Source organism: Salvelinus sp. IW2-2015, linkage group LG22 (assembly GCF_002910315.2).
Source record: "Salvelinus sp. IW2-2015 linkage group LG22, ASM291031v2, whole genome shotgun sequence".
NCBI classification, from domain to species: Eukaryota; Metazoa; Chordata; class Actinopteri; order Salmoniformes; family Salmonidae; genus Salvelinus; species Salvelinus sp. IW2-2015.
This window is the reverse complement of record NC_036862.1, coordinates 20,617,911-20,642,731: the sequence shown is the minus strand read 5'-3', so window position 1 is coordinate 20,642,731 and position 24,821 is coordinate 20,617,911. Positions and strand designations below refer to the sequence as shown.

The window sequence follows — 24,821 nt, the reverse complement described above, 5'->3', positions numbered from 1 at the left end:
GGTCAGCTAGCAGACCTTACCTCCCCCTCAGGGCTCCCCTGGGGCCAGGACAGGCAGCTGACACACCAGGAGGAGAAAAAAATAAAAAGGAGAGAGCAAGAGAGCTGACATGCGGACTGCCATTTACACCAAAGATGAGAGGAAAGAGAACTTATCAGAAAATATCTGCTGTGCTGTTGGGTGAACCTGTTTCTCAGCATGAGTATCCCCCAGGAGCCCATAGCTCTCTCTCTCTCCCCCCTCCTTCCTTCGGCCACATCTAGCCTACTCATCTCCCATCCCTCCAAGGCTACTCAAAATGTAGCCTGCAAAAAGGGAGCCTGCGATCGGGCTACACGATAAGGCTAAATACTGATGCTGGGCCTCGCGACACTGACCTTAATTTGAACTTACTCTACCTATTGTCTTCTGATTTCGTCCTTATTTGGGTGTAAATACGAGACAAAATATCCACAGAAAAGTGTTATTAACCCACCTGCCTCTGTGTGTGGCTATCACGATTTGCTCATCTTCACCTAAGGCACGCTCACAATAAAGAAAGTACCCGCACGCGATGCATGCATACTAACCAGTCTTACAGGGGTTTGCATAGTTTACATGGTTTTGTGCATGTACAAGGTGATAGAAATCTCCACGGCAGTACCAGTTTGAAAAGTCGGTTTAATAAAACATTCCTATGGATATTTTTTAGCCCCGAAGGACCAACCGCACAGACAACCGGTAGAGCAAGTTCAAACGTTACATTATTCAACATTCTGGCTTGTAAGGAAACTTTCCAAGTGTTTGCAGTGCTTTAATTCAGACTGTGTACACAGAAAGCTGGCATCACAGTCAGATTTATTAGGCAACACTGGGCCATGACAAAAAGGTAAGGAAGAATGGAGGGAAGACGGAGGGATGGATGGAGGAGGGATGGATGGAGGGAGGAGGGATGGATGGAGGGAGGGTGAGGAAGACAAAGGTAGAAACTATCTGCTCAAGACAGACAGAACAATCACTTTGGGATTATATTACAGAGCACCAGAAAAAGAAGAGGATGGAGGATGCACTTTGTGTGTGTGTGTGTGTGTGTGTGTGTGTGCATGTGTGTGTGTGTGTGTGTCCCAGTGTGCGTATGTGTGTTCAGAACTTTTTCAGTGTTGGCTCTGGAGGTCTGTAGGAAAACACATTGGTAGCCAGCAGATTCTGTGAAGCGCTTCCACCTGTATGTGACTGACTGGACACAACGGTAAACAGGGGTCTTTCTCTCTGGGTCCTCTGCTGTGAAACAGACCTGATGGGCTCACCACCAAGAACTTGTCTCTGGTTCTTACCTGCAGGTCCTTGATGTTGGGGAAGGGGATGCCAACGGTGACCACTGCTCTGGCGTTGTTGTCTGTGAAGTCCAGTCCTTCACTCACCTTCCCTCTACACACAGCCATCAGCAGAGCTCCATTTGGGGGGGACAGAAACAACCCTAACATCAACCCAGTCATCTGTCCTAAACAGATATGACTAGAATTCTTCCACATTTAAAAGGGTACCCAACACCAAACCAATTGGTGCTCAATCCCTTGCACAAGAGAGATACAGACAGAGAGACAGACTGACAAAGATAGAGACACAGAGAGAGAAGAAGAAAGAGAGCGAGTGAGACAGAGACAGCCCAGTCTCACCTCTGTCCCGTGCAAACTCTCCACTGATTCTGATGGCATCATAGTACATCTGCAGCAGCTCATCAAAGTCTCCCTTCCCTCCTCCTCTGGGCTCTGTGATCACAGTCTTCCTCTCCTCCAGCTTCTCCCACAGCCCTGTGTTGGTCAAGCGGTCACACAGCTTGTCAAGCATCTAAGAAAACAGAACACCAGCAAACAGAGCAGGGCTTCATGGATGCATCAACAAAAATAATAAACAGTGTGATTTGTTCATATCTTTTCAATTAATCTTTTTCTTAACATTTCTTCATTTGTTTACTCGTTGGCTGGTAGAAATGGCATACTTTTCAAAACTCAGCTATCAGCAGATTCCTGAAGACTACACGCCATAGCCTTCCAATAAATAAATAACTATCAATTGGTCCTAACATGAATCAGGCTTGGCACCACTATGGGATGGAAGCTATTCTTCACATGGGTCTTAATGACCTAATGAAGCAACAGAGCAGGAGTTGAGACTACAGTAAACAGGGAAAAAACTATGGCCATATTATACCAAGAAACGTGGTCCACATTAGAGCCCCCCTGAGAAAACCTTTCACATAGCAGCATAAATACTGAGGTTTGTCTGCCAGCCAAAAGCAGCAACCTCTCCTCTCACAAGACACACAGAGAAATAGGTTTCCAGGTTTCCTTTCTAGAACTCTAAACTGTTTTCAGAGCTAGTGGGGGCACCTTGAATCCTTTCAGGGCTAAACAGTCCAGTACACTGTCCTAACAGCTTGGCATCCAGACACTGCAGGTATGTGTGTGTCTTAAAGTCTGAAACAAAGTTCACATCATGATGGCACTGGAAGCTCCTCTGTCCCCCAGTCGTTCTCCCTCCTGTGGCTCAGTTTCCCCCTCCCCTTCCTCCACAAAGTTGATGCGTTTAAACCCCCCCACTCTTCCTCCATCCATAATAAAATCACTGTTGTTGCTGTTGCTGTTAGTGCAAAAAGTCACAGTCTCTCCAGGGAGGAACATTGATCTAAAAGCCCTCTCCTCGTCAGCTCCTAGCAGAGATCTAGTCATGTCTCCACCGTAGCGGATTATTTGCATGGCTTCACAATCAAAGAGCATCTTCATTGGTTTGGAAATGTGTTCGAAGGGTCAAGTAGAAGTTATTCTTGTCTTGTAGTCAGCAGAAAAACTTCTCGCAACAGGGCTGGGTTTGGGAGTAGTAGGCCCCAGCCAGGAGCAGTGAAGCAGTGGGAAGGTTAAAATGGAGGAAGGTGTTTTCATACAGGCCTCGTTGGCCCATGTTATTAAGTGAGATACAGAGAGAGACCAGAACAAATAGAGATTGACCGAAAGAGAGGGAGAGAAATTCAAAGAAAGAGAGATAGCTAAAGAGAAGAGGGGGTGTTTGTACAGGCCATTATCCAACTGTCCTGTTAAGTGTAAATGTGCCGTTACTGTCAGAGAACAGCGGCGTACCCAGAGACGACACCAAAAAAGCATCCAGGCAGTACATAGTTTAGGACAAAGAAGTAGTAGTATTTAAACATTTTTTGCAGTTAGTCGGTTACTCTAACACAGTGAAAGATAGGGAAATGAAACATTACGAGCGCGTGGATGGATGGATAGTTCCTCTAGTTCCTGGCACACCAAGATGACTGACTAGCTACAGCCTGCCTGTGATTGTGAAATGAAGCAGAGGCGTATTTCATCAGGTCGCCTCGCTCAGCGCCACAAAACAACCGGGAGGGCCGGGAAACAGGAAAATTTGCATCAATAAAACACGACACTTTCACAAAAGCCGCAGCGTTACATTGACAAGGGCCCCCCGCTTCATTCGTCAACCACCACAACTCCTCCACAAAACTGGTTGTCCGAACAATTGCTTTCCGATCCAATCCTGACTGAAAATGGGCGAATTATTAAATGTTATGTACTTTAGGATGTGAAACAAAACAGTCATTATCTTCCATGCTGCACTTGAGGAAGACCAGAGGAGAGGCCGGTTCAAGGAGGAAGGGAAGAGGGGGAAAAAAGAGGGTGAAAAAGCTCCCAGCAAGGAGGGGAGAGGAGACATGCGAAGTTCATTCTCTTGCTGATCTAATTGATGGTCTGGGTCACTGTAGTCAGCATCTTGGATTGTTCTTTATGTAGCCGACGTAAACTTCTGCCAGGGAACAGCGAGTAACCTGATAACAAGGGAAGCGTAACCCAATAATAAAAGGCCAGCCAGGGCTCTTAAAACACAGGGTATGCGTCACAAATGGCACACTATTCCCTATATAGTGCACTACATTTGACCAGAGGCCTATGGGACATGGTAGTAGTGCATTATATAGGGAGGAGGGTCCCATTTGAGACACAGAAGGAACACATGCACTTGAACAGCACAAACGGTCCTTGTACAGAGCTTGTTGTTTACATTCCCTGAGCTGTAATTTGTAAAGTCCTTATAAAAGCGGGGGGTGAAATACAATCCAGTCAGTGCCACTCCAGCAGGAGCCCCTTGGCTTGCAGCAGGGCCCAGGGTAATGGTCCCTAATGCTTTTATCTCTCAGACACTAAGAGTAAACATCACTCTGGCTGTGAACCAAATAGAARCCTACTCCATTTATAGTGCACTATTTTTGACCCGGACCATAAAAGTTGTGTACTTGATAGGGAACAGGGTGCCATTTGGGACAAACCCTCGGTGTCTTGTTGCCCCGACTGATGCTGCCATTTAATTACGAGCACATTTTCCTTAATCTTGACTGAGTAGAGCCGGGTTCAAAGGCGACGAGGCGAGGCAGGGCAGAGAATAGGCAGGGAGCATAGACATTAAAACCAGTAGCTAGTGATAGCGCTGACGTCATCCACGTATTCCTATGCAACCGATGGTGCATGAAGCCGGAAGTATTTGAATTTGAAGCGCGCCATATCGCTGAACCTTATACCTCAGTGGGCTGAATGGCACCCCCCCCCCCAAAAACTCAAAGGATCATGGTAACGCCCGTCTAAAAACATTTTGTTTGGCCATTCTGGCGATCATAATTTACATAGGCTTTCTAGGGCAGACCAGGGCTTTTGGCACCGCTAGGTTGCTACTCAGTAGCCGACCATCAGAGCTCGTGACTTCAGACCGGACACTGGGGACCTGGCAGGGAGACGAGGAGACAAGGAGGGCTGGCTAAGTCTAGGAGAGGAGACTGTGCTACACTACTTTATGGAAAGGCAGGCAGACAAATGACAATCACCTAGCTATTCATCTAGGCTCGTCTCCTCTGCCAGACAGCTCACCTTGACCTCCAACTGATCCAACAGCTAATGACAGCTAATGAAATGTTGCAAGAACTATGTACAAGCAACCTATGAACACCAAAGAGAGGACCTGTGTAGAGTTTATGTTTCTGAGTCCACACGTAGTACAGAGAGTATGAATGGAAGGACGCCATGGTGTGCCATGGTGTGTGTGTGTAACTTGGCCATGACTCATTTAAGGGCATTATCTGACAGGGAGGTGGTGTATCTACTGGGCTCACATCGGACTGGGGCGGTCTGCTGAAGCGCTATGGCAAATGTCAATCTGCACACTCGGCTGGTGCCCAGGTGCACAAACACGACAGGAAGGACCCAGCGCACCCCCACAGAGGACAAACCACACACATTTCAAAGTAAAATGGCTCCTTTTGAATTTAACGGTATTGTACTTAATTTAGACAAATATGAAGGAAATAGAAACTGAAGAAGGTTGCAAACATGGGAATCAAACCCCCGGCCCCTAGTGGCAATGTGTAGTCCACAACCACTGGCTCTCCAGCAGGTCAGTGCTAGCAGGCCCTCATTCAAAACATGCCATAAGGTTCCACAGCAGCCCTGAGATGCTGTTGGTCCACGCAACATGGAAAGAGGAGGACTACAGTATTTAGCCAGTCTCAGAGTAACAAACAGGCACAACTAACAGTGAATAATTCATGGTGATTTCTGGGTATGGTGTATGTGCGAGTCGCTCAGCTTCTGGTCATAAACAACATGGTAGAGTGGGCCGGATCTCTACTTTGTCTGGTCTGGAGGGTCGAGTGCCACTCTTAGGTATTGAAGTGTAGACTTCCTCTCTCTTTCGCACGTCTTTGCTCCCTCCATGCCCCCAAAATCTCCATATTTCACCTCTTTCCGCTCCCCCCAGTGTCGGTGGGCTGTGTTGCGACACGTCACTGTTCTCCTAGCGCCTGATAAATAATGGAGGTGGTCTTGGGCGACGGTAGTATTAATTAAACATTAACGGGAGACGTGTTGCAGCCTTGAATTATTCAGCCGTTTAAATATGACAGCAACCATCACACCAAGAGTGGTACCACTGCTTCCGCGCCACCTGCCACCCCAACCCCTCCCCTGGTGTCCACACTTCGAGAGTGAAGTTTGGGCTGTCAAGTTAAGCATTGAAGATCTTCTTGTTGTCAATCTCTCCAGAATGGTTCGCTGTTAGTAAGCACAGACAGGGGTCTAAAGGGAAACTCCACTGCAAAATGCATTATCATGATGTTGTGGACGGTGACACTTTGCTTCTTGAAAGTCCAATATCTTGAAAACGTGACCACTGACATGCAAAACATTTTGGGACTGTATCAACAATGGACTAATGAAACAAATATCAAAATATAGTTTGAGTGGAACTCCCCTTTAATGCTTTGCCTCCTCAACGCTGTAGCTTAGTGAAACACTTAGCCTACAACAGCAGTTGTTTCCACTGTAAAAGGCCATATAAAACATCATCTCAGCTGGAACATTAAAGACGGATATGTGCCTGTCTGAGCCCACAAACACACACTGTAGAGATGACCGCACACCTTACGCTGAGTAATAATCTCGAAGTGTGGCTGGGAGACAGCAGGGCGGACGTGTGTGTGTGTGTGTGTGTGTGTGTGTGTGTGTGTGAGAGAGCATGCCCCCAGCCTCATCCTCAGCCCCCTTCAGGCGCCAGCGCGGCTGCGTCTTCACACAGACAGCTAGGCGACATCACTCCTAATGGCCCTTATCTCAATCTGCTTTAAAAGCATCTTGCGTTTCCCTGCAATCTTTTAACCTCTGCAAATCCCAGTTTTTAATAAACCCACCTCTCCACCCCTCTCTTCTCAACCCCCAATGGTGTGTTTTGTCCCTTTCCTCTAGCGGTGCGTCCAGACGGCGAGGCGCGGGCAGAGGGGTACCGTGGTTTTAATGGGCATTAACTGGGGGGGCTGTTGAGGCTCAAGTGCTACAAACCACAGCTCCAGGAGGGTTCTGGGAGATGTCTGAGTGTGTAATGTCTGCATGAGAGTGTGTGTATGCCCACACACACGTGTGCGTGCAAGCGTGAGAGAGAGAACCTTTAGCTGTGTGTTCTTGAGTTGTAATGTATGTTCTGTGTGCGTATGCACATTCAGAGTGTGTCTGCCAGGAGTGTGTGTATCTGTCAGAGGGTGACAGACAGAGCCGAGAGGGAAGGAGGACGCCTCTACGGCCTTTGTGTGATCTTAGTACTGTGTGACTGTGGCCTCCGTCTCTCAGTACTGCAGCCTCTCCGATAGGCATCACCCAGACACACTGACAAGAGGTGAGCCTGGGAGATGACCCATCCTTGTCTCCCACACACACACACACACACACACACACACACACACACACACACACACACACACACACACACACACACACACACACACACACACACACACACACACACACACACACACACACACACACACACACATCACCGGCTCCAGAGGGCTTCAGACTCTCCAATTAATACCCCAAGTAGCCCCTCATCTCTTCATCTTTAAGCTCCGAATGTCTGCACATTAAATATTAATGCACAGAGGACATAGAGCTCCTAAAATAGCCATCAATAATACACAATATCCACCCAGTTGTTCTGTGGCTGTCTCTGCCTGCCTGGCGTCATGGCAGGGGGGGAAATGAGAGGGGAAAGAGACAAAACTGGATCCTAAGAGGAGACTGTCAGCTTTCCTTTCATATTCTGATATCATTGATATAGTCTCAACTGGATAGTCAGCTAGAGGAAAAACTGGAGCTTTGACAACACCAAAGGGTCAAATACAAACCATAGACCTATTGTATATAAGCATAAAGAATGAGTGCAATGCAAGACACTAAACAGGCACACAAGTAGCCACACAAAGGTATGCAGCGCTATGCAAAAACGCTAACAAACCTTCACATGTAACACTCTCGTATGTGTGCACGTGTGAGCACCAACACGACAACAGTGACATGAGTGAGCCAGCTGGTCCCTAAGTGGACTGGTGACAGAGACTGAATGGAAATCTATTATTGATGGAGGAAAGCATAACAAACAAAGGAGGACCATGTATTTATCAATGGGCCCTTAGAAGTGTCTGGTTAACTGAAAGGGGATACAGGGTTTTATGTAAGGTATTTGTTAGCTTACTGCTATTTAAGAGATAACCATTAACTCTACATTACAGCTGCTCACCATATATGGACTCTTAGGACCTCTTCCTTTGTCACTCAAATCAAAATCTAATGTTATTGGTCACATACACATATTTAGCAGATGTTACTGTGGGTGTCGCAAAATGCTTGTGTTCCTAGCTCCAACAGTGCAGTAGTATTTAACAATTCACAACAATACACACAAATCAGTATATACATATAACATGAGTAAAACAGTATGTAAACATTATTCAAGTGTACAGTCCCTTCAGAAAGTATTCAGAACCCTTTACGTTTTCCACATTTTGTTACGTTACAGCCTTATTCTAAAATGGATTTAATAGAAAAAAATCCTCATCAATCTTCACACAATATCCCATAATGACAAAGCGAAAACAGGTTTAGACATTTTTGCAAAAGTATAAAAATTCAAAAACAGAAATACCTTATTTACATAAGTATTCAGAACCTTTGCTATGAGACTCGAAATTGAGCTCAGGCGCATCCTGTTTCCATTGATCATCCTTGAGATGTTTCTAGAACTTGATTGGAGTCCACCTGTGTTAAATTCAATTGATTGGACATGATTTGGAAAGGCACACACTATTTAAATTTAAATTTTTTATTTAACTTATTTTTTTATTTTTTATTGTATCCCATTTTCTCCCCAATTTTCGTGGTATCCAATCGCTAGTAATTACTATCTTGTCTCATCGCTACAACTCCCGTACGGGCTCGGGAGAGACGAAGGTCGAAAGCCATGCGTCCTCCGAAGCACAACCCAACCAAGCCGCACTGCTTCTTAACACAGCGCGCCTCCAACCCGGAAGCCAGCCGCACCAATGTGTCGGAGGAAACACGATGCACCTCTGCGCCCGGCCCGCCACAGGAGTCGCTGGAGCGCGATGAGACAAGGATATCCCTACCGGCCAAACCCTCCCTAACCCGGACGACGCTATGCCAATTGTGCATCGCCCCACGGACCTCCCGGTCGCGGCCGGCTGCGACAGAGCCTGGGCGCGAACCCAGAGACTCTGGTGGCGCAGCTAGCACTGCGATGCAGTGCCCTAGACCACTGCGCCACCCGGGAGGCCCTATTTAACATTTATTTAACTAGGCAAGTCAGTTAAGAACAAATATTTACAATGATGGTCTACTCTGGCCAAACCCAGACAACGCTGAGCCAATTGTGCGCAGGCCTATGGGACTCCCAATTATGGCCGGATGTGATACAGCCTGGTTACGAACCAGGGACTGTAGTGACGCCTCTTGCACTGAGATGCAGTGCCTTAGACCGCTCGGGAGTCTAGAGAAGGAAACCTGCTGAAGCTCTCAGGACCTCAGACTGGGGGCGAAGGTTCACCTTCCAACAGGACAACAACCCTAAGCACACAGCCAAGACAACGCAGAAGAGGCTTCAGGACAAGTCTCTGAATGTCCTTGAGTGGCCCAGCCAGAACCCGGAATTGAACCCGATCGAACATCTCTGGAGAAACCTGAAAATAGCTGTGCAGCGACGCTCCCCATCCAACCTGACAGAGCTTGAGAGGATCTGCAGAATGGGACAAACTCCCCAAATACAGGTATGCCAAGCTTGTAGCGTCATTCCCAAGAAGACTCAAGGCTGTAATCACTGCCAAAGGTGCTTCAACAAAGTACTGAGTAAAGGGTCTGAATACTTATGTAAATGTGATATCAGAAGCAGAGCTGCCATGTCTGTCGGCGACATCTTATGCATCTTTCTGTTGAAATCAAACAAAATGTCTCTACTCTACTTATTAACTCAACTTCCTTCTCATACCAATTGTGCCAAATTTGCTTATACACAGCAAGGATGGCATAAGAGTACATTAAAACATTCAAACTCAATATGTGGTCTCTAGCCCCTCCTGGTGGTAAACGGTAGGAGCTGAAGACGTTTTTAAACAAGAGAAAGAGTGGTGAGTGAAGAATCACATCAGCGCAGTGGTTTTGCATACGGAAAACAAAAATCAATTGGAAATGTTTCAAACCTCCCCGAACTAACTTTAGCAAAGAGACTGGTCTTACCTTGTAGGAGGGCAAAAAGCAAAGCACTCCCCTTCCAACGGCCTGGCAGACCCTGAGCAGCAGGGCTCCCACCTCATCCTGGAAGGCATAGGTCTCAGCATGCTGGAAGGTGGCACACAGCTTCCTCCCCTGGGGCCCAGAGCCCAGCGTACCCACCCARACCTGGCGGAAGGACAGGGACACGTCAGACACTGACTGAACACACTGAGCAGGGGTATACCAACTGACAAGCATGCAGGATTTGACTGTTTATACATTGAGGGGGTAAAGATGCCCTTCTGTCAGGATCAAATTCATGAAGGACAAGACCCAGTCAAATCTTATTGGTTTGGGCTTTTTTTGCTTGGCTACATAGTCCAGTTCCTTTCTGAGCATAGTTAATCATCAATCAGACTGTTTCTGGATACTATGATAAAATCACCACCCAGAACATCAGTTGAGAGGCTGAAATGAAGGCAGAGATTTCTACTGACCTGTGACTTGCTGATGACGTGGCTGGCCTCTAGCTGGATAGAGAACTTGACCCCCAGCTCTGAGGAGAAGGATCCCATAGGAGACAATGTGCCTGAGGTCAGCACGATGCTGTGAACACTGTCCGAAAGGTCTGAGAATGCCTGTCACGCGCGCACACACACATACACATACAAAGACCACACCCCTTAGGACATGCAGCGCTCAAAGTAATATAATAATACGCTACTTTTGAGTAACAGCTACTTTCCCCCCCAAATAAACGGTATACAGTACATCCTCCCTGCTACTCACCACAGCAGGGTTGAGGCACCAGAAGCTGAGTGTGTGTACGAGGGTCTTGGTCTTGGCACTGTGGCGTCGGCGGTTGGGCCTGGCGAAGAAGCCCTGAGCATCTGGCACATCTGGAGCAGTGGTCCAGGTGTAGGACTGCTGCAGCGCCACGCGGTAGTCCTCTGCAAACCTGACCACGGGAACAATTTGTAAGCACCAATTTGTAAGTCGCTCTGGATAAGAGCGTCTGCTAAATGACTTAAATGTAATGTAATGTAACATGACCACGACAGAAGTGTTCGTCAGTGATCGAAAAGTGTTTGTATAATGTATTTTGTAGTATGTTCTTGTGTTGCTCTTGTTTTTCCACCCTGACTACAATACACATTTTCCAATTAAGACAATACAAATATTGACTGATTGTTAAAGACTTGTTCACAGACTGCCTCTGACCTGCTCTTATCCCTGTAGAGGAAGTCCAGCACCATGAAGAGACTCTTGAGGACAGAGGAGCTGGCTGAGCTGATGGTGGGGACCTCCACTGTGTCCTCTTTCCCGTTCACCAGCCCAACTCGCTCCTCCTTCTCCAACACCGCTGCCAGGTGTTTCTATACCGGGGGAGAGATGAGGGAGAGAGATGGGGAGAGAAAAGAGAGATGCTGTAGACCTCCTTTCTAAACACACAAACCTTGAAACAAAAAAGAAAAAGGGGGTGAAAGTGAGAGAGATCAAAAGACAAGGACTGAGACAGAGAGACAGGTGAGCGGAGACCCAGGTGGTCAACAACATTATCTGACCTGCAGCATGGCAAAAGTGTCAGCAGTGATGCCCATGGTGTGGAAGAGTCCCAGAACCTCCTTGCCGTTCCACACCTTACAAGACATCTCATACTCCCTTTCAGCCAGAACACTGCAGCTCTCCTGCATCCAGCTACACCACAGGAGGAAGAGACAGACAGAGAGAGAGAGAGAGAGTGTGAGAGGACGCCATCTTAGAAATACTGTTTGATATTGAGGAAAGTCTAGTGAAGATATTCTTTAGAAGTATTGATTACATGTTTAACCAAGACGGGTTGATTAGACCAGTTGTGCTTGTGCTGGCCTAGAAAGAAAAACATGCACCAGGCATAGACAGCTAGAGAAACACTGCTGTAGTTTCAGTAGGGGAGGAGGTGATGAGAGGGAGGTCTTACCTGAGCAGGCTGCAGCAGAAGACCTAGAGGGGTTAGAGTCTACCTAGAGGGGTTAGGGTCTACCTAGAGGGGTTAGGATCTACCCAGAGGGGTTATGGTCTACCCAGAGGGGTTAGGGTCTACCCAGAGGGGTTAGGGTCTACCCAGAGGGGTTAGAGTCTACCCAGAGGGGTTAGGGTCTACCCCAGAGGGGTTGGGTCTACCCAGAGGGGTTAGGGTCTACCCGAGGGGTTAGAGTCTACCCAGAGGGGTTAGGGTCTACCCAGAGGGGTAGGGTCCTACCCAGAGGGGTTTAGGATCTACCCAGAGGGGTTAGGGTCTACCAGAGGGGTTAGGGTCTACCCAGAGGGGTTAGGGTCTACCCGAGGGTTAGGGTCCTCCAGAGGGGTTAGAGTCTACCAGAGGGGTTAGGGTCCTACCCAGAGGGGTTAGGGTCTACCAGAGGGGTTGGGTCTACCCAGAGGGGTTAGGGTCTACCCAGAGGGGTTAGGGTCTACCCAGAGGGGTTAGGGTCTACCCAGAGGGGTTAGAGTCTACCCAGAGGGTTAGGGTCTACCAGAGGGGTTAGGGTCTACCCAGAGGGGTTAGGGTCTACCCAGAGGGTTAGAGTCTACCCAGAGGGGTTAGGGTTACCAGAGGGGTTGAGGTCTACCCTAGAGGGGTTAGGGTTACCAGAGGGGGTTAGGGTCTACCTAGAGGGGGTTAGGGTCTACCTAGAGGGGTTAGGGTCTACCCAGAGGGGTTAGAGTCTACCTATAGGGGTTAGGGTCTACCCAGAGGGGTTAGGGTCTACCCAGAGGGGTTAGGGTCTACCCAGAGGGGTTAGGTCTACCCAGAGGGGTTAGGGTCTACCCAGAGGGGTTAGAGTCTACCCAGAGGGGTTAGGGTCTACCCAGAGGGGTTAGGGTTCTACCCAGAGGGGTTAGGGTCTACCCAGAGGGGTTAGGGTCTACCCAGAGGGGTTAGGGTCTACCCGAGGGGTTAGGGGTCTACCAGAGGGGTTAGGGTCTACCCAGAGGGGTTAGGGTCTACCCAGAGGGGTTAGGGTCTACCAGAGGGGTTAGGGTCTACCCAGAGGGGTTAGGGTCTACCCAGGGGGTTAGGGTCTACCAGAGGGGTTAGGGTCTACCCAGAGGGGTTAGGGTCTACCCAGGGGGTTAGGGTCTACCCAGAGGGGTTAGGGTCTACCCAGAGGGGTTAGGGTCTACCCAGAGGGGTTAGGGTCTACCCAGAGGGGTTAGGGTCTACCTAGAGGGGTTAGGGTCTACCTCAGAGGGGTTACAGGGTCCTACCCAGAGGGGTTAGGGTCTACCCAGAGGGGTTAGGGTCTACCTAGAGGGGTAGGGTCTACCTAGAGGGGTTAGGGTCTACCTAGAGGGGTTAGGGTCTACCTAGAGGGGTTAGGGTCTATTTACTTGAGCAGGGAGCAGCAGAAGGCACGTAGGGGTTCGTGGTTGGAGCGTCTGATGTTATGGGTCACCATGCCGTCCAGCTCCTCCCGGGCAGACAGCAGCTGGGGTTTGTTCAGGGTGTAGCTGGCACTCTCCCTGGCACAGTCCTCTATGTTGTGGGCCTCATCCAGAACCACGATCTGACCCTTCAGGTTGATCTGCATCTGCAGGGGGGGGAGAGGGGAAGGGCAGGAGGGGAAAATATGACATACAGAGACAGATAGCCTCCCCTCACTCCTTTTCTCCCCCAGTAGACATGCAGTGGGTTTGACCAGGTGGTGGTCAAAGAATATGTTCAGCTAAAAGTAAAGGAGAACACATCTATACTTCAATGTGTGAAACCACCTTTCTTCTGGCCTACATCCTCATCCCTCACTCCAACAACAATTCCCTCCATCCCTCGCCCCACCCTGCATCCTCCTCACCCCAGCCCCAGACTCACGCTCTCCCTGATGAGGGGYTCCAGTAGGTAGTTGTAGGGACAGAAGACGATACAGGCTTCCTGCATGAGGTCCCTGGCAGCGTAGTAGGAGCAGGCCCTCAGCCGGCCCCCCAGCCGAACCAGGTCCTCTATGTCCCAGGCCTGGTGGAGACCATGGACCCACTGCAGTGTGTTCTGGTCCTGCATCTTGTGCACGCCGTTTTTGAAGCGGCACGACACGCCCTGCGTGTGGTAGGAAAAAGAGAGAGGGGTTGTTTTCATCCTTGACAATACACACATGAAAAGTTATTTACTTCAGCACACTGGTGAACTTGAGGACCTCTCAGAACCGACACTTTGGGCAATAGACCTTCATCATGGTTTACACACATAGTACATGAGTCTGTTGGTTGGAATTTACCCCCGCCCCAAACAATATTGTAACAAATTCCCTGAGATATTGGTAATGCCAGAAGAGTTGATGTTGGTATCAGACTATATTGAGTGTGTGTATATGTCCGAAGACCCATTACCTGGTCATCAGAGGCGCCTCAAATACCACCATGCCACAACCAGCCAGCTCCCCAGTGACACACACACGTGATGACTATGCTCCGTTACCGCCAAAGGCATGGAAAAGCAGCTATCAAAGCGGTGGGTGAGCCCTCACTTTCTGCCAGACATGAAGGATAAACTTCGGCACTTAAAACAGTTTTGTTTCAAACGGTTCAGTGTGTGTGTGTTTGTGCGTGTGTGTGTGTGGCGAAAGTGAAAGGATTAGCGTCCACTCAAGTAATTGTTATATTGGGGCAATGGCAGCTTAGGGGTGTGATTTGACTTCATGACTCCACAAAAAGAGAAAGCACAACAGAGGAGTCTTACCCAATTGAGCTCAGTCAAAGCCAGAAAGTGGGGTGTATAGTGTTGTAACAAGAGACTGGCTTTAGACAGGGCCTAGGGGACTGGAGAGTGGAGGGGGTGGAGGGAAAAACAGGGCTGGTAGAAGTAGGATGAGTGCAATGGAGCTGTGGTCATTCTATCCTCTGGGGTTGTCGCGGGGACACCCATTCTCTGTAACAGATCAGGATGTGACACTGTCACTGTGTCGACTGTAGACTGAGGCGGACAGGACAGGTAGACACCTCTGGTGACAGCGCAATAGGGGTTTATTATACAATCAGTCTCACATTTGTGTGTGTGTATGTGTGAGTAATAGGTGCTCATTACACTAGCCACCTCACCTTGAGGAGAACAGGAGTTAGGACCGTAACACTGACTATAAAGAGTCTCCCATCAGACACAAAACCTGTCTGAAGCCTCGTCGTCCTGCTAGAGAGTCTGTCTGACCGATTGGGGATATTATGTAATTGCCACCCGGGGCGACGGTGACGGGGGTTGTCTGCCTGTCTTTTAACTGTGGGGTTGGGTTAAGAAGCCTTTCTTTCTAGAGCTCAGAGGCGGCTCGAATTCACTCCCTTTAAGTGTCTGTCACTGGGATTAGAAACACCACTCAAACTCAGGATTGGAGGTGTGTGTGTTTCCATTTCTGAGGAGGAGTTGTTTCCACATTTGGATTGAGGTAAATCTCCATTCAAAAGAATCCAACTCAGGCCCAACCACCTCCATTGAGAGGTAACAGGGCAACACTAATGTAGCCTATCTAGGAGCTGAGCTGGTCTAAGCCATAGGGTGGAGCAGGCCAAGAGGCCTTGACCTCGGCTCTACACAACAAGACCCTATTGGTGATACTAAGGAGGACATCATGTTACTACAAAGAATGGCGGTAGGTGAGCCAGAGGTTAGGGAAGCGGGCCAGAAATTGGACAGTCGTCAGTTAAAATTCCAGGTTTGATCAAAAAAAAGTGTGTATAGGGTTGCAAAGCTAACTGTAGTTTACCAAAATTACCGGAATCTTCAGTAATTAAGAGGAAACCTTGAATCACTTAAAAAAAGTATTCATATATAGTATTCATTTTTTATATCTGTGTCTATATTGGCCATGAGTTTCTAGCAGATAGACCAGACCATATGGTTCAAGAGAAAATTGCCTAATTAATTTAAAAAGCATCAACAATGGCATTATTTTCAATTAACTCTGCAACTTTTCCAACTATTGTCTATTTTCACAAATGCCTTCATTTTGATGCTGAAATATTAACAAATACATACTGACATAGTCAAATACATAAGTGTGTAAAAAAAATTATAAAGGATATCATGAAACCCTCATATTAAACACCAATGATACTCACTACGTTGATGGTTTATATTTAGGAAAATGTTTTACAGATTTGTCATTCTATTCTGTATTTGAAAATCATATTTCATTATTTATAATGTTTAATATGTGATAAGGACACACAGAGGGCCAGAGATAATTACAGACACTTCTACAAATCTGAAGCACCAAAAGGACCACCAGATGTCTTGTGATAGATTACATAAAATCCTTGAAAGATACACATTTTCTAGACGTTTACTGGTAAACTTAGAAAAGTTTCTAGAAATATACCCTCCCTTTGTAACCCTATGTGTGTATTAGGTCTATGTATGTGTAGGTCTGTATGTGCTGTGTGTCTATACTCTACTCACATTCTTGGCTTCCAGCAGTTCCTTGCAGCGTTCGTTGCGGTTGGAATGAGGCACCACCTCTGGGTGAACACAGGTGTGGTCCCTACTGGACAGGATGGTCATGGGGGCGGAGGAGTAGAGCGTACGCTTCATCTCGTGGGCGATCTGAGTGATCTGTTTGTGGGTGCGCGTGCCGAAGAAGATCTTGGGGACTTGTTTCTTCTTGCCCTCTTTGTCCTTCTCCTTCGAAGACTTCCCCGCGGCTCCATTCTGGCCGCCTTTTGACGAGGCACAGGGGCAGAGAGAGCAGGAAACCACGGGGGACTGGTGGACACATGGAGGAAGACATGGGGGGAGAAAGAACAAGATCAAGAGAGTTCTCTTTAATCTCTTCAATTTTACATTGCTCACTATAAAAAAAAGGTAATGACCAATACCAGACAACTGATGAATCTCTTAACTGGTGAACTCTATATGTTCTAGTAGTTAACATATAGGAAAGTATAGCAATAATGTGTATCCACATAATACTGCCTGTCAGCCATGGTTAGATGACATTCTCTGACTACTGAAAGCTGATATGTGGCCATTGTTGGGGATGTGAAAGTGTAGCTGCTTTTTAATTGGCTGTCAGTAACCACAGTGGATGTGTGGCGTCCCTTTCTCTTGACATACAGGTGAAGTGTAGCCGACAGCGCTGCTGAAACCAATACCAGTCAGGTGGTGAGCTCTTTTAAGTGGGACACTCCAACCCTTTCAATAACACTAACATAAACCTTAGTAACTGCATAAGTCCTGCTTTTAAAATAATAAGAAATCCCTCACTCTCTTCCATCTTTTACAATCTGGCACCAACCGGTTTATATCCCTCACCGTATAAAGGAAAGCTCAGGGTGTGTGTTACACCTCTCTGCCAGCAGATCAAGCTAGCTGAGCCTGTGGTGCTTCAGTTGAGACTAGAGGGGCCAGGCGGTTCAGGTAACCCTCCTTAACGCTCCTTCTCAAACCATTCAATATTACAATGTGTGTTAGGGGACCCTAACTGAGCTCAGCCACTTTTCCCTTGATTGAACAGGTATTCACTCTCACTCTCAGCATCACACATGGAGCAACAGGCAGCAGCGGTGGGTGGAACTGTCCAGTGTTGAATGAATGAGCCGCTGTGTGTCTGTTGCAGAGGGCAGGCAACACCATCAGGCCCCATTAGTTAGTTATCTACATTCCATTCCAGGGGGGTGTCTGCTCGCTCCTATGAGCCCAGCGAAGCCCCAAACCGTGTCGGTCTGCGCCTCGGATGGGGACAGGCATGTAAAGGGATACCCTTGTCAGCAGTTTCCTGCTGCTGCCTCTTGACAAGGGTCTCTTTTCAGCAGTGGCCCCCTCCCCCCACCTGTCGATGAATAAGTAATTATTTGCCATGATCTCGCCGTAGGAGGAGGGACATGCGGAGMGGCCTATTTAACGTGGCAGCAGCAGCAGGTAAGGTGATCAGGCTCTGTTGCCCAGGCGAGTAGCGGAGCCGAGAAGCCGACTAGTCTGTTCCAATGATCTGGCCCTGCTGTAACCTGATCCTACTAGGGGACCCTAGAGGCCCCTCTGTTTATTCATCATGTCAGCTCAGGGTTCTTTATCCCCTTAACTCACAGAAGCTGCCTCCCAAATGGCACCATATTACCTTGCTTGTGGCTTCTCCCTACAGTGTTCATAAGAAACCCCCTCAAGGATATCACTTGGTATGTTTCAAACAGTACTAGCGTCATCCTTATTGTCAGGGCAGCGACAGTCAAAACCATGCCCTGGATGTAGGTGTTGGTGTGGTTCTCAGTCACTCAGTATACTTTTGGCCACGTAGACCTAGCCGATTCCAGCCCTATGTGCTTTTGAGTTTCAGCATTGCACAGCTGACACCTGAGAGACAGGAATCTCACACTCCGGGGGGCCAGGTGATGGTGGTGGGGGGTTGGCGGGGACAGGCTGGCTCTCTGGCGCCGCTCGCTGGACGCCAATTTGCTCCTCAGTCCTCAACCTTCAAGGTTCGGAATGCATTCCAGTGGGAGGTGGGGTGCACATAAAAAAACACACACACAGGGAGGGGGTGGGCTGGCTAAGTCTCAAAAAGATGACTGCAGTGCCATCCTGATCAAATACCTTAGGAGACATGACACAAACTAGCCATCACCCCTCTGCTCTGGAGTGAATCCCAAATGGCACGCTATTCCCTATATAGTGCATTACTTTTGAACAGGGCCCATTGGGCTCTAGTCAAAAGTAGTGGACTATGTATGGAATAGGGCCCCATTTGGGATGCACACTGGTCTGCAACTGGCACAGGTGTGAGGTTGTGGGGCCCCCCGAATGGCCACCCAGCCCTCCCTCCTCAGAAAGCATGGGTTTATCCCTTTAGGTCCCAGGGCTCAGTAACCAGCAGGTGAACCCAATTCAATATTTATCCCTGGCTTTCACAGATCAGCGGCGAGGCGAGGCAAACCCTCTTAATTAAAAGTGGAGCTCTATCCCATCAAAGAGCCCCATTCATGACTTCAGTCAGCAGTTCACAGCAGAGAGGAGCCGTTCAGTTATCAGCTGGGGAACGCAAGATGAACAGCGGGAGGGAACTTTCTCCTCCTTCCACCTCCTCTTCATTTCTTTTTTACCCCCTTCTCCTCCTGCCTTATGCATTCTAAYCACAACCTATATTACATGACACATTCACTTGGCACATAAGAAATGTGAGAACAATGCCAAATGGAGCACAGTCACAAATTAAATAGGCTATGCTGCCACCCAGTGGACACAATGTAGTACTTGGGTAGCGGAACAAAATTGTGTAGCTGTACAACACTAAAATGCTTATCTTCATGGATTCTAATGGTTGGCATTAAAGTGGTKGTCAGTTGAGCTGATCCTAGATCAGCATTAAAAAGCAACATATCCTTAGTTAAAAATAGATGTACTCACACAATAGTGTGCCTCAGGGGGCAGGTCCATCAGTTAGGGCTGGGCGATATGGCCAAAATAATTATCATATCACAATATTTTCCTCATTTTTAACGGTATGGCGGTATGGGTTTTAATGTATTTTATGAGTAGTGCATGAGCCTATGATGGAAACAAATGAATTCTAAGTGATTTGAATGGACTTTCTACATTTTGATGGTTTTATACTCAACCAAACTAAATCAAATCCAAGTTTATTGGTCACGTACACAGTTTAGCAGATGTCATAGCGGGTGCAGCGAAATACTTATGTTACTAGCTCCMAACAACGCAGTAAAATGTTAAACAATACATAATACCAAAAAAATTGGAAATCAAGAAATGTCAGAACTAGGTCACAACTGCCTGTGAAAGTAGTCCAATTTGTAGAACTTTTCATTCAATTTAGCACTGTATCAAAATATCTTTGTAGACGGTAAAAATCCATATCGGTATGTGGATCTGTACCGGTATACACAATATATTTCCCAGCCCTACCATCAGTTGAGCTGATCCTAGGTCAGCATTAAAAAGCAACATATCCTTAGTTTAGAATAGAAGTACTCACATAGTGCGCCTCAGGGGGAAGGTCCATCAATTTAGATCAGCACTTACAGGCAACTGGCAACATATCCTTAGTTAAGATACAGTAGATGTACTCACACAGCAGTTTCTATCAAGGGGCAGGTCTATAGTCTGTGCCTGGGTACTCAGCTCCACAGTCCAGGTCTGTGCTCCAGGCACTGGCCGCTCTCCTTCTGGCTCATCATCTATAAACACCACTCCCTGCTCCAAGCATCTCCTCTTACGACCCTGAGGGAAACAGAGAGTAAGGGTTTATGTTATTATTGACTGAATTTTGTACAMTGTCCTATAAAAAACATAAAACACTAAAGGTGTATCATCAGCACAGGCCTGCATAGATTATAAGATCTTTATATCTTGTTTAAGTAGTTCCTGAGATGTCAAATACTTCTTTAGGCATTCAAGGCAGCAAAGAACTGACAATCAGCATACATGCAGATTTTGTATGCCCTAGAACTTGAAACGGGGACAAATCAGAATGGTTAAACTTATTGTTAATATGGCTACCCATAAAAATACATTAAGTTCTATAAGGTGTCCTACCTTCTGCTCCATGGCAGGGGTGCGGATGCGTTTCCTATCAGGCTGGAAGTCATCATCCTCGGAGGTGAGGGAGGTCTGGACCTTGTCAGACAGACGAGAGGCTAGAGACTTGGGCTTGTACTCCTCTGGTGGTGGGGGCACTGAACAGACAGACAAAGGTATCAACATTTGTATTGAATTGAAAATGTACAAACTGAGCTGAGCTAGGGGATTGGGAATAAGACTTACACTGCAGTACAAATGGTTTTTCTCAATCCATTCCTGAGGTGATCCCAACGGGGTGCACATTTCTGTTCGAACTCAGCGCGAATACACTGTATTCAACTAATAAAATAATCACCAAGCCCTTCATTTGTTGAATCATATGTTTTATTAGTGCTGGGTTAGAATGGAAATATTCACCCCCTGGGCATCCCCCAGTCACACTGACTAGAGGTCGACCGATTATGATTTTTCAACGCCGACACAGATTATTGGAGGACCCAAAAAAGCCGATACCGGCTATTATTTTAAGTTAAAATAAGTGTTCATTCAGTATTGTAATTGTCATTATTACAAATATATATATATATATATATATATATATATATATATATATATATATATATATATATATATATAAAATAATGACAATTACAACAATAATGAATGAACACTTATTTTAACTTAAAATAATACATCAATAAAATCAATTTAGTCTCAAATAAATAATGAAACATGTTCAATTTGGTTTAAATAATGCAAAAACAAAGTATTGGAGAAGAAAGTAAAAGTGCAAAATGTGCCATTAAAAAATCTAAAGTTTAAGTTCCTTGCTCAGAACATATGAAAGCTGGTGGTTCCTTTTAACATGAGTCTTCAATATTCCCAGTTAAGAAGTTTTAGGTTGTAGTTATTAAAGGACTACTTCTCTCTATACCATTTGTATTTCATATACCTTTGACTATTGGATGTTCTTATAGGCACTATAGTATTGCCAGCCTAATCTCGGGAGTTGATAGGCTTGAAGTCATAAACAGCGCAATGCTTGAAGCACAGTGAAGAGCTGCTGGCAAATGCAGGAAAGTGCCGTTTGAATGAATGCTTACGAGCCTGCTGCTGCCTACCACCGCTCAGTCAGACTGCTCTATCAAATCATAGACTTAATTATAATATAATAACACACAGAAATACGAGCCTTAGGTCATTAATATAGACAAATCCGGAAACTATAATTTCTAAAACAAAACGTTTATTCTTTCAGTGAAAAAGGAACCGTTCCGTAATTTATCTAACGGGTGGAATCCCTAAGTCTAAATATTGCTGTTACATTGCACAACCTTCAATGTTACATCATAATTATGTACAATTCTGGCAAATTAATTACGGRCCTTGTTAGGAAGAAATGGTCTTCACACAGTTCGCAACGAGCAAGGCGGCCCAAAATGCTGCATATACCCTGACTCTGCTTGCACAGAACGCAAGAGAAGTGACACAATTTCCCTAGTTAAAATGAAATTCATGTTAGCAGGCAATATTAACTAAATATGCAGGTTTAAAAATATATACTTGTGTATTGGTTTTAAGAAAGGCGTGGATATTTATGGTCAAGTACACATTGGTTCAACAACAGTGCTTTTTTCGCAAATGCGCTTGTTAAATCACCCGTTTGGCGAAGTAGGCTGTGATTCAATGATAAATTAACAGGCACCGCATCGATTATATGCAACGCAGGACAAGCTAGTTAACTAGTAATATCATCAACCATGTGTAGTTAACTAGTGATTATGTTAAGATTGATTGTTTTTCATAAGATAAGTTGAATGTTAGCTAGCACCTTACCTTGGCTCCTTGCTGCACTTGCATAACAGGTAGTCAGCCTGCCACGCAGTCTCCTCATGGAGTGCAATGTAATCGGTCATAATCGGTGTCCAAAAATATTGATTGTTATGAAAACTTGAAATCGGCCCTAATTAATCGGCCATTCCGATTAATCGGTCGACCTCTAACACTGACCAACATAGTGGATGGCTAAGTGGTTAGGAATCTCACTATTACTGTTTCTCAACTAAGATTACCTGGGTCTGTGGGAGAAGATGAGCTCTGTGCCATCACTACCTCCGGTGAGCCTGTGAGGTCCACCACCACAGTGGCTAGTGCTTTGGGCCTGTTGTCTGGGACACTGGCGGGTTTGCTATGACAGGCACACTGACAGGGGGTGGTGACAGCTGGCTTCTTACCCTCTGTAGGACTGCTGCCGTCCTGTTCAAGCTTACCTGGACACACACAGGACATACATACTGGAATCATCATCACAGTTAACCTCAGAAACTATGATTTCTAGTATACAGCTGCAGAATATGCTACACTTGAATATACACTACATGTAGTAATGCTTTATGTGGACCAGAAATGTAAAATAAAAGCATTGCTTGTGAATGCAAATAAGCCAASAATCAAAACTCATAAGAGGTTGTCTAAACAGCACCCTTACCATATTGTGCCTGCTGCCAGGCCAGGGCAGAGCAGAGCAGGGCTAGGCTCTTGCCACTCCCTGTAGGGCTCTCCAATAGACAGTGCTGTCCATGATTCAGCCCTCGCACTATCTGGGGAGACAATCACACAAAACAACAGGGGTTAGTCAGTCACACACTCAATAACAGACTGATAACACAGAGTAGGCTAACTACATACAGTATTTATGGGATATGGGGTGAATCTCAAAAGTTTTTCCACTCCTCAGATCTTATCCTCCAGTCTCCTTGCTTCCCTCTGACCTTTTAAGGAGAAGGCAAGGAGAGAGGACGAGTAATCAAGGAAAGACTTTTGAAAATCACCCATGGTTAAAAGTGTGTGATGCTTACACACTTACAGAGTTCATCATGGCCAGCTGCGAGGGGTAGGCTTTACAAGGGAACTGTATCTTCACCCCTCCTATGGTGTACTCCACTGGGGGAGCAGCCATGGTGACTGCCTTGTCCAACTGGTATACTATCTGAAAAAAAATAAAAACAAGCTTGAAGCCAGTAACGTTACATGTTGCTACAACTGACAATATCATTCACATCAATTGGTCACATCCCCCTCACAATATGGCTCTGACTAGTTAACTAGCTAGATCTAGTTATTTGCTTTTTGCGAAATATAATTCTCTGCATCTAGTTACGGTAGCTTATCGAGCTAGCAAGCAATCTGTCATAACGCACACAGCAAAACTAACATCAAGCGCTAAAATGTGACGTTTGCTACTGGAAACAGACTGTTTGCTTCTTAAGGTTAGCTTAAGCTAAATTAACCGCTTTCACTTTTATCTGTGTGATTTGAAGTACTAGGTAACTAGCTAGCTGTCCTTGCTAGCTTYTATAGCCTCCATCTACCACAACTTTCAGCAAGCATAAACGAACTAGCTATTTACAATATCAATGAAATTCATGTTTGAATGGTGTTAATTTACCTTTGTATCTACAAATTTGATATACACGGCTTGTTAGCTAACTGTAAACATACCTGACTAGCTAGCTAGAAGTTCCCGCCGTGAAAGCAAGTCCCACAAACCAATCAGATTGTATAAAACATATTCGTCACGAAAAATGAGAGGTGACAGTAGCCAATTACCACAGAGCATTTGCTGGGGTCTCCCATGGGCTAGCAAAATATGAACAACCAATGTATAATTGTCTACATTATAACAGTTTTTTAAATAACATTATACATTATCATGCTAAATGTGTTTTTTTATGGAGGACCAAACCTGCCATCATTATAAATGCATAAATAAATAAATGCACATATAAATGGATGAATGAATGCACACATAGATACATAATTATTTTAATAATTAATCCCACTTTCATTCCTTTTTATTATTTCTTCAGTTATTTATGTATTTCTTCCTCCAAATGATAATAAGCAAAAACATATTGGTGGTATCTAACACACCATAAGTTAATTAATGTCACGGCGCAGTGATCTGTTGCATTTGCCTGGGGTTCGTTCAGTACGTCAGAACGGTGTTTAACATTTAATTAAACAGAAACGGTACTGTACTGAACGACCAGTTGAACAACGGCGTGATTATGATGGCCCAGACGGCAATCGTCTATAGTGTACTGCACCAGGACTCTCTGTTATCACTTCAACTCTGGCGAAGTCACCAGGCAACTTCATCCAAATTAAAATTAAGAAATTAAGAACTAACGGGTTCACTTCTGTTTCTGTTGTACCAGCTAGCTGACTCAAGTTTT

General features: G+C 46.1%; 1 protein-coding gene across 1 annotated transcript in view; it reads right to left on the bottom strand.

The window, feature by feature from the left end:
* Positions 1-24,110, bottom strand: part of brip1 (BRCA1 interacting helicase 1) — a 37,788-nt gene extending 13,678 nt beyond the window's left edge. Inside the window, 16 exon segments of the mRNA XM_070433865.1 lie at positions 1,314-1,435; positions 1,656-1,827; positions 10,116-10,277; positions 10,589-10,729; positions 10,881-11,049; positions 11,313-11,467; positions 11,657-11,789; positions 13,467-13,666; positions 13,945-14,166; positions 16,516-16,818; positions 20,134-20,283; positions 20,599-20,738; positions 22,656-22,853; positions 23,072-23,183; positions 23,450-23,572; positions 24,032-24,110. Of these exon segments, the coding sequence (XP_070289966.1) occupies positions 1,314-1,435; positions 1,656-1,827; positions 10,116-10,277; positions 10,589-10,729; positions 10,881-11,049; positions 11,313-11,467; positions 11,657-11,789; positions 13,467-13,666; positions 13,945-14,166; positions 16,516-16,818; positions 20,134-20,283; positions 20,599-20,738; positions 22,656-22,853; positions 23,072-23,183; positions 23,450-23,542 (2,472 nt within the window). The 5' untranslated portion in view covers positions 23,543-23,572; positions 24,032-24,110.
* Between the last annotated feature and the right edge of the window lie 711 nt (positions 24,111-24,821).